Source organism: Phaenicophaeus curvirostris, chromosome 2 (genome assembly GCF_032191515.1).
Source record: "Phaenicophaeus curvirostris isolate KB17595 chromosome 2, BPBGC_Pcur_1.0, whole genome shotgun sequence".
Classification (NCBI taxonomy): Eukaryota; Metazoa; Chordata; class Aves; order Cuculiformes; family Cuculidae; genus Phaenicophaeus; species Phaenicophaeus curvirostris.
The window spans coordinates 21,021,345-21,037,270 of NC_091393.1; the positions used below are offsets into that span (position 1 = coordinate 21,021,345).

At 39.3% G+C, this 15,926-nt stretch overlaps 1 protein-coding gene across 13 annotated transcripts in view; it reads left to right on the forward strand.

Moving 5' to 3' along the window:
- Positions 1 to 15,926, forward strand: part of DST (dystonin) — a 140,964-nt gene that overhangs the window by 51,405 nt on the left and 73,633 nt on the right. For all 13 annotated transcript variants that reach the window (XM_069851456.1, XM_069851455.1, XM_069851454.1 and 10 more), the window contains 6 exons: positions 1,351 to 1,413; positions 3,130 to 3,365; positions 5,074 to 5,203; positions 6,782 to 6,981; positions 8,412 to 8,913; positions 9,797 to 11,271. In XM_069851456.1, coding sequence (XP_069707557.1) covers positions 1,351 to 1,413; positions 3,130 to 3,365; positions 5,074 to 5,203; positions 6,782 to 6,981; positions 8,412 to 8,913; positions 9,797 to 11,271 — 2,606 coding nt within the window. The remainder of the gene's footprint in view (positions 1 to 1,350; positions 1,414 to 3,129; positions 3,366 to 5,073; positions 5,204 to 6,781; positions 6,982 to 8,411; positions 8,914 to 9,796; positions 11,272 to 15,926) is intronic.

The following is a 15,926-nucleotide window of genomic DNA, read 5'->3' on the forward strand; positions in this document are numbered from 1 at the left end:
TTAAATAAAAAAATCTTTCAAAGAACATTTTGCAAGTTTGTATGGGATATTTAGTCTCCTCCTCTGCCCCTTTCTCTACTCCTATGCATCCGGATAGAAAAATAATTAAATAAATAGCATATAAGAGCAGCTGTAACCCTCCAGACTAGATTATTCGCCCTCTTAGACAAGCGCTGTACTGTGTATCACTTAATCACAGTTATAAATACTGGGGTCCAGCTAATAGAGCATGAAGATTTACAAGGCTGTGGCTGGGGCCCTTGACTTCTCTTGTCTGGTTTGTTTTCTCCTGCCATCCTCCAGCTGCCGCTCATGTGGTGCTCACTGTCCAGCTGGTACCATGAGGTGGTCGCATAGCCTTTTCCAAGGCAACCGTTAATCTTTCTCTGTTAATTGCTCATCTGGGAATATGTATGCGCAGGAAAGCGAGAAGCTGATAGTCTTGCAGTTCTTTGTAGCTTGACTACGTGCCCCAGCTCTGTGGTCTGATAGTGTTTTAAAAAGCCCACGTAGCTCTGGTTCCAGAGGCTTTGAAACTACGTTCAATTAGCAGGGCTGCCTGGGTGAGGTGCTGCGTGCGAGTGACAGTAGGGACTTCAGGTGTAACAGCAAGGACTCTGCAGTGCAATCCCTGTGATGGAGCATGTGCTCAAGTCTTGCACGTGATAAAACAAAGGGAGGATTTGTCTGGTTAGTATCAGGAGCTTTTTGTGCAGAAGTACAGTGGTGCTAAAATATAGAATCTTTTAGAATGGAAAAAACCTTTAAGATCATCAAGTCTGACCTAGCGCCGCCAACTCCACTACTAACTGTGTCCCTAAGCACCACATCTACACATCTTTTAAATTCTTGCAGGAATGTGACTCAACTACTTCCCTGGCAGGTTGAAGTGTCCTGTATAAGCAACGCCTTTGGTTGTGGTGTCTGCAGTGATTACTTCGGGCTTCTGTGCTGTTTAATGCTTAGTGCTCTCCTTACTTAAACTGTGAGAGCTTTGTCTATAGACATTTATTTAGCATAGCGCTGCGAGTGATAGGGCTGCTAATACATCATGCATATGTGCATACTTATATGTAGATCTGTGTGTACACCCACCCACTGTGCATGTGCTGTGCCTGTGTGATGCTGTTTGTGGTAACAGCTGGGTGGAGCAGCTCAAAACATAGAACAACCCTAAAATATACAAAGCAGTTTAAGTAAAATATTTGGTGTTACAAGGTTAGTATTCAGATTTTTCTTTAGTGTTACCATGAGAGCCATGTATCATGATCTAAAGAGGAAATGCGATGCTAGGGTTCTGGTGGAAAAAGGCCTAGGTAACCATGGGAGTTTGTGTCTTTCAATCGACAGGTGGCACGATGTTAAATGGTGAAGGAGGAGCTCCAGGAACTCAGGACTTCCTGAAAAATAAAGGTCTGTAAAAAATTCAGGATGTGATAAAGAAATGTACGTACCAATTACTGTTGAACATGTAAATATATTTTAAATGTAGTTTACAAATCATAGACTCATAGTTTAGGTTTGGCTTGGAAGGAACCTTAAAGATCGTCTAGTTCCAACCCCCCTGCCATGAGCAGGGACACCTTCCACCAGACCAGGCTGCTCAAAGCCTCATCCGACCTGGCCTTGAACACTTCAAGGTGGGGGCATCCACAACTTCTTTGGGCAGCCTGTGCCAGGGTCTCACCACCGTTGTTGTGAAGAATTTCATAGAATCATAGAAAGTTTCTTCCTAACATCTGATCTAAATCTTCCCTCTTCCAACTTAAAGCCATTCCCCCTTATCCTGTCACTCTATGCCCTTGTAAAAAGCCCCTGCCCAGCTTTCCTGTAGCCCCTTCAGGTACTGGAAGCTACTCTAAGGTCTCTCTGGAGCCTCCTCTTCTCCAGGCTGAACAACCTCAACTCTCTCTGCCGGTCCTCATAGCAGAGGTGCTCCAGCCCTCGGATCATCTTCATGGCCTCCTCTGGGCCCGTTCCAACAGCTCCATATCCTTCTTATGTTGGGGATTCCAGAGCTGGACAGAGGACTCCAGGTGGGGTCTCATGAGAACAGATTAGAGGGCAGAATCACCTCCCTGACCCTGCTGGCCTCGCTGCTTTCGGTGCAGCCCAGGGGATGGTCGGCCTTTTGGGCTGCGAGTGTTCATCTGCCTGTAGCAGTCACTACTAGACTGAGATTTCACATTGCCATCATGTAAAGACACTACATTGACTGGGATATAATGCTAAAATTGATTGTAACAATACCTATCTTCAGTATTTTCTTCGAAGGCAGATCAAATCTAGCTGTGTTTTCTAAATCAGTCTGAACTCCTGTAAATGTATACATGGATAGCTGCTGTAGAGTAACACATGACTTTTGAGAAAAGTCTGGTGTGTATATACGTGGTTTTAAACTTTTTAAGACCCACCACTGTTCACAACATGCACATACACAAACATAAATGTACCCAGACACTCCTTTTACTTAGATTTGTATCACCGTATGTGACCAACACTTTTATAGAAACAAGGGAACTTAGATAGACACTGTTTATGGGTTTATCATAGAATCATAGAATCACCAGGTTGCAAAAGACCCACCGGATCATCGAGTCCAACCATTCCTATCAAACACTTACAGATAGTCAAACACTGTGTCCTGAATCTGAGGTATCTGTGCTCCTAAACTACAATATCTTTAGTACAGTCTGCCTGCTGTGGTCCCTCACTAATGTTTAGAATGGTACATGAATGTGAGCAAAATATTACTGCAGTAATGTTAGGTGTATATATAAGTAACTGAACTGTAGTCCAGTGTGTCATGGAATTGTTGCTTGAAATATTAAAATAATAATGGGTAGAAAGTTTTTTTAAATTATTTGTGGTATTTGTCTGCCTGTATGTATTAAAATAACAATTTCTGTGAAAAGACAAGACCTTGCAAATAGGAATTTAGGTAGATCAGATGTAGGGTTACCACATTTAGAGTGAGTGGGAAATAACTTTTACATGTTTCACAACTTCTGATTTGGGGACTATTAGCTACTGTAATTCAGAGTACTGTTTAGGAGTTCTTGAATTCTAAGTATTGTTAAAAGGGCTTGTAACCTCTGACACAGTGTTTGTGCATCTCTCCTGTTACAGAACTGACAACTGTTCAACAAGCCATGTCTGATGTGAATCACAGTTACGAAGACTTGGGAGTTTTATTGAAGGAGAAGATTTCAGAACTAGAAAGCACACTTTCAAAAATGCAGAATATTCAAGAAGAGTCCACCTCAATGATGCAGTGGTTGCAAAAAATGGACAAAACTGCATCAGATTGGGAAGCTGCTCCAACTGACAGTGAAGCAGTTAAAGCTCAAGTTGAGCAACATAAGGTATTTTGCGCCTTCAAAAAAAAAATACCCTTTTTTGCAGTTATTGAGGAAAATCTATTTGAACAACCAATATCTCAGCCTAGCTTAATGTTGCAGAGAGTATTTAAATGTGGGCATGCCAGTCAGGCTTAGAGCAAATCTAGCAAACTGTGTCAGTGGAGTAAAAGGATCACTCTGTCAAAGAGGAGGAGTTGCACAGGTCAGAAAATAATAACTTTCATGGCCCATTTAAATAGGTGAGGCTATACTGATTATGCAATAAACTTTTTTTTGATCTCCTTAGTGGTTTAGAGATAAATGCTGGCTTGCTTGTAAGATCGGAAGGGCTGTATCTATCCAAAAGCTGTTCCTGCAGCTGCTGGTTCACTGGCACTCCGCAGACCTCCTGGTCCTTGCAGCTGCAGCGGCTTATGCTTATCGCAAGGCAGTGTTTCTCTTCAGAAGCCATGTCATGCTTGTTAGAGTTGCCCAGCAGTCTCCTCTCCTCTTTTAAATTGGTATGAGAAAACCCCTGAATCAGCAGAGTAAGTGGCTGTCCTATTTCAGCATGGGAGATGAATGCTTCCCTGGCAATGAAGGGCAATGTTTACACATGTAAAGGTTAATTAATAAAGGGAAATGTAATGGGTAGGGAAAATTCTTTCCGTGCCTATGACTGTGGATAAACAAGGACAGGATTTGTTTCAACTGAGGTACTTCTTTTATATTTGGCTTTAAAAAAATTAACCTGAACGGCTGCTAACTTTCCTCGGACTTCGATAACATTCACTTATCCTGAAACTAGGACTAAATGTGGAAGAAATCTAGCTGCTTCCTTTTTTAACAGAGACTGTACAACACCAACATGACCATCTTACTTTCGGTGTAGTAATAGTAGAGTACACACAGATAGCTGGAAAAGTGAGTGAGTGATCAGACAAGTGTCATCCTTCTGGTGCAGTTGGACCTTTTAGTAAAAGTTCTCAAATGCAGGTTTGTTCTGTGTTTATTTTAGTGGTGTTTGGATAATTAAAATGGTGCTCATGCGGCAAGCTTTGTGGCTTAAAAATATTCATATGAGAGCACTTTACCAGGCAAAAGGACCGTTCACTTCTGCCTGTATAACAGCATGAATTAGGGATTGCTAGGTCATCTCAAGTCTTCTGCTAGGTCAACGCTCTAAGCTATGGTGCTTTTTATACTATAGTTGTAGATGACCTACAAGAAATCTGTCTGTGATAGCAGGACTTCCACTGACGTTGATTCTAGCTGGGTTACTTCTGCTGTGAACTGTACTGTGCATTGGTCAGTTTGTCTTCTGTGCAAGAACAGATTCCAAGTCTATGTGGATATGATGGGACCTAGTCGATCTTATTTTTCCGAATTCATAGAATCATAGAATAGTTTGGGTTGGAAAGGGCCTTAAAGATCATCTAGTTCCAACACCCTGCCATGGGCAGGAATTCTTTTGGATCTGTCACTTGTTCAAATTAAACAATCATTGTTATTACGGATGTAGTTTAAATCTGTCAGGTTATCTTTTCCGAAAATACGGACCAGCAACATATGCCATCAGGAAGTGTCTTGAGATTCATAGCTGAAAAGTAGTATGTGCTAGATATTTATTGTTTGTCTTTGTGCTTTGCATCTGTGTTACAGACTTCAAACTTTACACTTTACTGTTCTTCTTTAGTCTCTTCTTTATTTATTTAATAACTTGAATTTGCAGCTTTTTGAAACTGAATTAAAGCAAAGTGCAAACAAAGTGCAGGAGCTAAAGGACAAAGTGACAGAACTGTTGGAGAAGAACCCTGACTCTCCTGAGGCACCGAAGTGGAGACAAACGTTGGATAAAATAGGTACTTCTGTAAAACTCAGACTGATTTGGAAGTTGTTTCATTACGAGTTTTTTAATGTATTTGTAATCACCAGTATTCTTAATATCTTGCTCTCTTCTACCCCTTAATTTCTGTGTAAAGAGCTCTTTACAAAAGTGGGGATCTGGAGTAATTCCACTGATACCCATGGGCATTGATTTTATATCAGTGCAATGAAGAGAGGCTGCAGCTTGTCTCCCTGTTTGAGGGGGCTTTATCTTTTTCAAATAGTGCATGGCTATAACTCCACTGGTCAGTTATTGCTCTAGATACATATTTTGGTTTTCTTATAAAATATAACAAATTATGTTAATTCTGATTTCATGTAAACAACATTTTCACTTGTTGGTAATGCTTTTCTGAATGCTTTCCCCCCTCCATGGACTAGTGGCTTTTGTAATTTTGTAATTTTGTGGTTTTGGTGGCTTCTTGACATTTTCTAAAACTGATTTCATAAATTCTGAAAAAAAAAATAATAATGGAAATGACCATGTTTGGACAATAGATTTTGAGATACTGCAGTGCATAATATTCATGAGCTTTTGAAAATTCTTCTTAGGTTTATTGTATTTTAAATCACAGGTTATCTCGTTTCGTGCTGGGAGGCATTTCTTTAGCTACACTAATAATAATTTTAAAGCTGAGAATCCTTCCAGTGTCCTCTTAGTAAGTGAAACTCTGAAAAGTTTAAGTAGCAGGTAAGCTCTCCAAGAGAACCTGAGTAGTCTTGAAAGGCAATTAATACAGAATGAGCAGATGTCAAAGACAGTAAAGTGGCAAAAGAAACTGAAAAAACACAGATTAAATTTAGGGACAAGGAGAGTTAACTAAATAACAAGGCTGACTGAGCAAGCACTGACAGTATCACAGAAGAAAGGGGAAGTTACAAGACTGTAAGACTTGATGGCTGCTCTGGAAGCCACTTGGCACAAGTGGAAGAGACCATAGACTGGCCTAGGTGCAAACCTAAGCTCACACAGCAATTTTTAAATACCGCTGTGCAGAATTATTGTCATTGGCTGTCATTAGGTACCTGTATTAAATGTTTCAATGAGGCAGTTAATCTCCACAGGCTCCTACTGCAGACGTTTAAAACAGGTGTGCTCCTTCAGAGGGCTCTTCAGAGTAAAAGCCTAAATTAGGGCTTCTGCTCACCCTTTGGAAAGGGTGTTTGTTTTTCCTGAATAAGCAGGAAGATTTGTCTATCTAAATCAGGCATCTAAATTATAACTGAATAGAGCCCTTTGGCTTTCACATCATTCAAGACTGAAGGCCAAACTTTGTGGTATTTTACTTAGTAATATTCTAATCCAGTTTTATTACATGTTGTATATTCATTGCTCTAAAAATTCCACACGTGGCTGTGCTGAACTGCAGACCTTCATCCAAGTGTATGTGGATCTGAAAAGATGTATTTGCCGAGTCACTGCAATAAGGCATCTGGACTTAATCAGCAAGAAGCCTTAGTAGAGAGCTCTGTTTATATTTCATGTATAGTCTGCTGTCTGACAACCCATCTGTTAGAACATGCATGCAGTATGTTAACTTTATCATTGTTAGATTCCAAATGGAAAGAGCTCAATCAAGTTACATCTGAGAGGCAACAAAAACTGGAGGAGTCTTCAAATTACCTGACCCAGTTCCAGACGGCAGAAGCTCAGTTAAAGCACTGGCTTGCAGAAAAGGAGCTAATGGTCAGTGTGCTGGGGCCGCTGTCAATTGATCCCAATATGCTGAATACACAAAAGCAACAGGTTCAGGTGAGTACTGCCAGCACGCATTGTTGATTTACATTTCTTCTGCTTGTTTTCTACTAGCAAAGTACTATTTTACATTTAGATAGACTATGAGACACTTAGTATGAGCTATTACATTTGTTTATCAGCAAATATCAGCTTAAGTCATACCTTACTACAGTAATTACAAGAAAAAATTATCATGAGTGAAGAGAGATCAGAAGCTAAAGGAAAAAATATTGAGGAGATGCTGATTCTCTAATACATTTTTGTGTTTTAACCATACCGTGGTATCTCTATTTGAATGAAAATGTACCTTTGAAGTGTCATTATTTTCAGTGTGTGTTTTATAGTCAGTGCTCATATACAGTCTATGCTGAGAACTAACTTTTTTGAGATTTCATTCACTTGACTGTGCCAGTAGCTAATAAAAATATGAAGGCAAGTGAAATGCAGTACTGTGAATAGATATGGGGCCAAGAGTGTGAAAAACAGAAGAAAATGTATAAGGAAAAAAATGGACTAGTTCACTCACAGGAATACAGCAAACTGCAGGCAAAAGAGAAAAAATCAGACCAAGTTGCAGAAACTAGAAATTTTGATTTCTGGTATTTCTTTTACTGCCAGAAATAGTTGTTTTAAACTATAATGAGAAAAAACATTATTTTTTTGTAAAAATATTATTAAAGCTGGGTTATCAATATTGATCAGAATGAAGTTTTTAAAACATGAAGTATGTTCTAATATTATGTGGAAATTATTTAATATTGGTTTGTAAGTGCTTCAGAAATCTAGACAGCTGGCATACGACTATCATGTATCACTTAACAGTCCTTAAAAATTAAACCTAATTGACTTAAAAAGAAAGGGCTGGAATGTTCTGTAAAGTAGAACCATGACATTTATCCCTTCTTCTGGAAGCACTATGACTTACTGTCAAAAAAACCCCAAACTGGGTACCCATGATAGAAACTTTCAAGGTCTCACAGTACGTATTCAGTCGTTTTGTGGATTATCCAAATATTCCCTGTGTCATAATAATACATTGCAATATTATGTCAGAATACACCTTCTTTGAAGTTCTATCTTAAGACAAATATCAAAACTGTCTAGGAAAGAAGACCCTGCTTGAAACTAAACAGTGATTATTTTACTTGGTACATTTACTCATATTACTGTACTAGTAACAGAATTCATTGTTTACTTGTATCTGCTGATTGAATTTCTATTAGATGATCTGCAAATTAACATCACTTTTTCTGTCCTTTCATGTAAACACTTGGAGACAACATAGTTTATGTATAGAAGATGCAATTATTTCACTGGCTTTTGAACTTGGAGATTGATTACTCAATGAGAAAGCTTAGCCACAACAAATTCTACAGGAGTTTTGTGGATTCTTTCATTTGTTTTTTCATTATATAAATGCTTTTTAAAATGTTCTTTCTTCTCAGATTCTGCTCAAAGAGTTTGACACCAGAAAGCCACAATATGAGCAGTTAACTGTGGCTGGTGAAGGGATTTTGAAGACACCTGGGGAACGTACACCCTCCCACTCCCATGAAATTGTGAAAGAACAACTGGCAGCTGTGGCACAACAATGGGACAGGCTAACGGGCCAGCTGAGGAGCAGATGTGACCGAATTGACCAAGCCATTGTGAAAAGCACAGAGTATCAAAGTCTACTCAGAAGTCTGTCTGATAAGCTAAGTGCCTTGGATAGCAAACTAAGCAGCAGCCTGGCTGTGAGTACACAACCTGATGCTGTGAAGCAACAACTGGAAATTGCTAGAGAAATGAAGGAGGAAATAGAACAGGAAAGGAAGAATATAAATGCAGCTCAAGCTCTTTGTGAAGAGCTGTCAACACTGGTTGGAGAAGACTATTTGAAAGCAGAACTTACAAGACAGTTAGATGGCATCTTAAAATCTTTTAAGGATATTGAGCAGAAATCAGGTTAGTATTTATCTAAAGAAAAGTAGTAGCTAAGGCATAAAGTAAATCATGTAGTCTTATTTGTCTCTATAGACATGTTGAGTGAGCTAAGCCTAATGCCAGCTGTCTATCCAACCCAACCCCCAGGCATTTGTACATTAGAATTTAGGAGAGTCCCCCTACCTTGAAACGGTAAAAAACAGTACTTGGGATCTCTAGTGAAGAGTTTGGAAGAAAACTTGAAGTGCAATAGCAGGGCACTTTTCTCATGTCTTCCTTCAGGTCCATCTTCACTGAATTAGAGTAGAGGATGCTATTCATTGATCAAAAACATAAGCCAAAATTTTGATTTTGGGGCAAACACCAGTGAATGGCTTGGTAAAATGCAGTGGTAATTGTAACAACAGAGTAAGCAAGTAATACACTGCAAACAATATCATACTTTATTCTCCCTAACAGCATCAGTTTTAGCTTTTTAATTTCCTCTGGAAAAGCATCTGCCTAAGAACACATCTTGTCTGCAGGCCGTGAATTAGACACTGCTAGACTAGATGACTTAATATTCCCTGTGCTTACACTTCATAATACCATGAAAGTTGACTGTTTCTGGTTTTTACCCCCAAAATCTGCTTGAGAGAGATTCGTGTAGACAGAAATTGGCTAAGCTCGCCTCATTTGTTTCATGTCCAAATGCCTTTACTGCTCTGCTATAGTACAGGCACAAGTCTGTCCCTTGCAAGAAACTTGGTTGACTTGTTTGGCTTCCAGTGAAACACCACATACTTGGGGCCAGCTTTCCTTACATTAATGATCATTCATAACAGAATCAATATTAATTATTTTTTCTTCACTGAGTACTGGCAGATTCTGATAATGAACCTCTGTGCTGTGTTCTCTTTTGTAGATAACCATGTTCAGCAGCTTCAGTCAGCGTATGCCACTTCTCATCAGTTCCAGCAAATGTCTAAGGACTTTCAGGGCTGGCTAGGCAAAAAGAAAGAAGAGCTGAACCAGGCTCGTCCTGTATCAGCCAAACTTGATGTCTTGCAATCACTAATTGAAGAGCAGAAAGATTTTAAGAAGGCCATGGCTGATCAGATTAGTTCCTATGAAAGAATTGTTGCAGAAGGAGAAAGCATCTTACAGAAGACTCAAGGCGCTGACAAAGCAGCATTACAATCCCAAATTGCCACACTCAGAAGTAACTGGGAGGAAATGAATAAGCAGGTAAAAGAAAGGCAAGATAAATTAACTGATTGTCTGGAGAAAGCCCTCAAATACAAGCAGCATGTAGAAAACTTGCAGCCATGGATAGACAAATGCCAAAGCAACCTGTGTGAATTAAAAGTTGGCATAAACCCTGTTGAAATAGAGAATTCTATTGTTCAAGTGAAGGCCTGGCAGAAGGACCTGGATAAACACCATGGGATGGTAGAGCTATTAAATAACAGTGCTGAGAGTTTGCTCAGTGCAGTTCAAACAGATAAAGAAATTGTTGAAGAAGAAACTAAGATACTGAATCAGAAAATGAATGTGATCACAGAACAATTGCATAAGAAGAGAGAGAGCTTGGAAAATATGGCACAGAGGCTAAAGGAGTTTCAGGAGACATCCAGGGAAAACGAGAAACAACTTAAAAGTGCCAGAGAACATCTGGAAGCTCATGACTCGCTTGGACCTCAGTCATTCAGTAACAAACACCTGACAATGATGCAGGCCCAGCAGAAAGCCTTGCAGGCTTTAAAGCCTCATATTGATTTAGCAAAAAAACTGGCCCAAGACTTGGTGGTAGAAGCTTCTGATTCAGCAGGTGTTTCTGACCTTTTGCTCCAAGCTGAGTCTTTGGAGCGAGAATACACTGCAGTGAACCAGCAGGTTGAAGATAGGTGCTCGTTCCTCGAGGCAAAACTTCAGGGAATTGGCCATTTCCAAAACAGCATCCGAGAGATGTTCTCTCAGTTTGCAGAGTTTGATGATGAACTTGATAGCATGGCTCCAGTGGGGAGAGATCTCAAGGTGCTGCACTCACAGAGAGAGGACATAAAACATTTCCTGAAAAAGCTGGAGGACCTTATAATGAATAATGAAAATGCTAATAAAAACTGTAAAATTATGCTAGCCACAGAAGCTGAAGCTTCTCCTGATCTTGTTGGTATAAAAAGAGACTTGGAAGCTTTAAATAAACAGTGCAACAAGCTACTAGACAGAGCAAAAGCCAGGGAAGATCAAGTGGAGGGCACTATTAGCCGTGTTGAGGAGTTTTACAGTAAGCTAGAAGAATTTTCCAGTCTTCTTGGGAGAGCCGAAGAACATGAAGAGTCACAAGGTCCTGTTGGAATGGAAACAGAGACTATTAATCAGCAGCTGAATACATTCAAGGTAGGAAGATCTTTTTTTTACCACTATGAAGTATTTTACCACAATGCAATTTTATTAAATATAATCGTGAAAGGGATTGGCTGTGTGCAGACCTTGACGGAGTCTTGTTTCACAGCAGTCAATTCTATCTGTATGCTTTTTATCTGTTTTAAATGGGATATCTTCTTGTGCTCCAGAGAAGCCTGGAGCATCTGTGCTGTCGTGGTTTAGCTAAATTTCAGCAGCTAAAAACCGTGCAGTTGAGCTTTCAAAGTCCTTTCCCCTCTCCCATGAAAAGGAAGAGGTAAATGAGAGGAAAAACGCTTACAGGTTGGAAACTAAATCTACACCTTACTGAAATGATAACAATGAAAATAACTAGAAAGTAATAAAATATATATAAATATATGTGATGGTGCCCCCCACCCCTCGATGACTCTACATCACCACAAATCCTGCAGAGCAGAGAGGAGGGAATGGGTCCATGGCTAGGAGGGAGCTGGACTGGACTTAGGAACACATGGATCTGGGGTCAGGAACATCCAAACAAATGAAATGAGGTCCTCACTAGATGTTTGCCATCGCAGAAGAGGGCGAGACCCTCTTGGTCTCTCAAGTTTATACTGAGTATGGTGTATATGGGATGGAATACTCTGTTGGTCAGTGTAGGGTCCCCTACCCTATTTGCCCCTCCTCGCAGGTGCGGCTCCCTTCTGCCAGCTTGAGGATGGCCTTGGTTAAATATAAGCATGGGACTTTTTGCATAGCAGTGCCCTGTGTTATCGCTTTTAGAGAAGAACACTGTCTCAAAACCGTGCAGTTAGCTTTTGGAAAAAAATGAAGGTACTTACAGCAACTGAATTAGTCACAAAACAGACTCCGATTTACCTCAAATTACAACATGTGTGTACCTTCTTTAATATGCCAGTTAGCAGTCCTTGTCCAGCTCAAAAAAAAAATAAAAAATGCACTGCAGTGATTGTGGGCGTAAATTGTGCTTTGGAGTGAATTACAGATATTTGCTACTTCTAAGTTACAATAAATGAATTTCCAGTGCTCACTGGAAAGACTTATAACTCCTGAGGATGTAAGCAGTGTTTTTTTAACAAAGATCATAAATCTCCTCGTGGCTGTATGGTAGCACTGAATATTCTTTAGTTTCATTTCAATCTAATATTGATTAAAATGTTTGCATAACTTTTACATTAGTTCACAGTTAATCGTAAAAACAAAATGTCATAACAGGATTTAAACTATACTGTTAAAAAGATGACCTTGGGGAAAAGTCATTACATGCTTGGCCCAACAGAGGGTGCATTTTGCTTGTTTAAACTAAACCGGCTTAGAAAAGAACACTAAAATTGAGAACTTTAATCTGGGAATTTTGGATGGAAGTTCCTGTGAGTTTTGGTGATCTTTCACAATGATAAATAGATAGAAAAATATTGAACAAATGGTTACAATATTGAGGAGATTCCATTAGGCTGAGAGGATTAAAATTGTATGCCAGTCTGTCCTAACAAGTCTGTCTCAGTTTAAAAGAGAAACAAATGGCTTTTCTTTGTATATTGTTAGTAAAACATGTTGGATATTGGAAAATAGCAGAAGTTCCTGCTGTAATTGCTCTTGCTTGCACTGACTGTAAAGGATTTCAGTTCTGGCCGATTTATGATCTCCAATTTTACACATTTCTTACGTTTTCAAACATGAGTTGCAGCTTCAGGTCTTTGTTACTCTCTCTCTCTTTATGGCTGCAAAGAACAATGCTTTTAGGGGGAAGCAGCGTGGTGAGCAGACAGGAGAAGAATCCAGTTCTCTATGTGTTGTCTTGGTATTGTGCTTTGTCAGGGCATTGGAAAAGACACAGCAATTGTACAATTCAGGAGTAAAAGCCTCCTGTGCAGAGCTGTGAGGGGATAGTGTCCCTGTGACCAAAGAGCTTGTATGGTAAAAAGACCAAAAAACCTGGGAGGTGTAAAGGAGAACAGCAATAACAGCGTGTTTTCATCCAGAAATCTCCTTCAGAATTGTGTTTATAGCAGATATTTATAAGCACAGAAATGTGTTTTGCTCAAAGCAACTATTTTAGGACATGCTTTTGCTTATGAGTAAAACCCCAATGGTATTAAGCAGGAGGTGAAAACAGTTAAAAGGTGAAGGGGTTGTTTAAATAAGTGAAGAGCAAATACAGGAATAAAGAAGCAGAATGGGGAGCCTTTGAAGAAAGGAAATAAGACGACCAGAATGGTAATTTTTCCCAGGTGAGTTTGAGGTGACAAAGGGATACTGATAGCTGGAGGATAAGGATCAATGATTACTCTCCTAATACTGGGTGTGAGTGATACTGGGGCACAGCAAAATTACAGTAAGTAATGTACCTCATCATCCTCTTTAGCCTTCCAGAGAGCAATTTTACCTGAGGCAGCAAAACCGTAGGGAGACTGGCTCCTACAAATCCTGCTGCTCCACTCGGGGTGTATTTGCTCGCATGTTTTGTGCACGTACGCAAACACATGCAACCTGAAAATGCGGCTGTGGCCACAAACCAACAGTCTAGCTCCTTATGTCTTTAGCTTCTGTGGTCAAGTACAATCAACTTCTCTTCCTCAAGAGTAAAGTAAAAGAGTTGTTCATTGGTAGACAGATTGATTCGCATGAAATCTTAATTCTTTCCGGGAAGGATCTTGTGTATTGGGCCAGGGTTGTTTTTGTGGTTTGACCAGTTTTTATGTACAAAGAGTTAGAACTTTGTATGTTGTCTTGGCATGACATTAGAATGCATAGTTATTGTAAAAAAGTAAACAGGCCTTGAGTTGTGTATTTTATAAATGAGTATAAATATATGCATATATATTTACATACATACTTGTTTTATTAATATTCCTTTTTCATAATCTTTTTACTCCAGTTGGTATAGAGAGTAAAATTGGAAGTCTTTATTGTCAGTGTTAAACTATATTTATTTACAGTGCAGATATAAAATTTGCTTTCTGTAAATGAAAATCTCCAAAGAAATTCATTTGAAAGTAGAACCATGACTCTTACTTCACAAAGTACTCCAGGAAGGGTAAATCAAAAGAAGAATTTGTCTCAATTAATATAAAACACATATATAAAATTATGAATTAACTCAGCTTTGTCAGACATCTTTTCCCCTAAGTCTGTATGCAATGCATAGATTGGTACAAAAATTAAATGGCAGTATATTAGGAGTGTTGTGGTACACTGAGTCTGCCACCTTTCTTTAAAAGCAAATCACGAAAGAGTTATGCAGACAGGCTGATGTGAACACTCTGGGTTTGGGTAGCCACACAGGACAAGGATGTTTGTACTGGGAGCAGTATTTGCAGCTAGTTTCTCTCTGAAACAGAGAAAATAAAAATCCAGAAGCTGAATTATTTTACTTCTTGAAGCCTTTATGCAATTGTTTGTTATACCATTAAAAGGCATTCAACTTAGTAAAACTGACATGGCACTGTTACAGCTTTCATCAGTATATGGTTCATTTGATTTTTGCTTTTCTTTTTGGAACATAAGTAGATGTCGTTGTTAGAGGTTGCCTTCTAATTTGACTTTATGGGAATTTATAGCTAGCCTGAGTATTCCTGCCAATGAGCTTGAACTAAGATTTTAATTGGCTTATGTTAGTTGTGTAGAGTTGTGTTGTTGTCTGTCCTCTGATTTTCACTTTGAAGGCAGCTAATGTTGGAAGAATAATCAGAGGTTTCTCTTTACACTCAGTAAGAACACAGCTGCATTTCCCATGCACTGGTTTACAAACCCCGGAGTAAGATACTACCCTTCCTTGGGATTTACTACAGTTAGGGTCTGTTGAGAAGCAAAGGTAAAATAAGCAGCTGTTTAAACTTGTTTTTTGGAGCATTGAATTTGAAAGTGACGGATGCGTCATAGGAAGGTCTTTGGTTGATATGACAAAAATAGCAACATATTTTTTAAATGTTAATAATTTTGCTGTTGGACAAATACAGACCAATTGCAGTTATATGCTTTCCCTGTAAAGTGGTGCAGCACTCTTAGAATTCAGCAAGGATCTGTTTGTGGATGTTTGGGGTAAGAATAACCACGGATGACAGAACCTCAAAAAAGCTTTTATCAACTTTACCATTGTAGTCCATGTTCTCAACTAGAGAATTTATAGGTCAGTACCTATTTTGCACAATTTTAATTGTGCAACTGACTCAATAAACCAGAAGTGTGGTCTGTCTGTGTTTCTTGCATACAGCGTATCCTGCTCGCTGCTTAACTCTGAAAGCTCCAGCTGATCGTAGTTAATGCCCTCTGTTAAGTTTTAGCACTGAGTGCCATATGTTGTCCTTAAACTGGGATCTAATGGTGACTAGAACTGCCGGCTGCTGTCACACATGGAGCACAGGGCTCTGGTCCTTGGGGAGATGCTTTCTGCTGGTGCAGCAGCAGCTTGGGCACAACAGCTTCTCCTAAAGAGCTATCTGTCAGTCTCCAAACCCTTCACCCATGTGATAGTGAGCTAGAAGGGTAGGTGCAAAGTGTTCATTAGTATTTAAAAGATGTAAATGATGTAAATGTCCAAAACCTGAATCTTTCTCCTGTTAGCCTGCTTTTGTGCCACTCTAAGTCCTGTAAAAATAGCCTTCCAAATGCAGATACTTTTTTTCCAACATTTTGATATTTCTTTC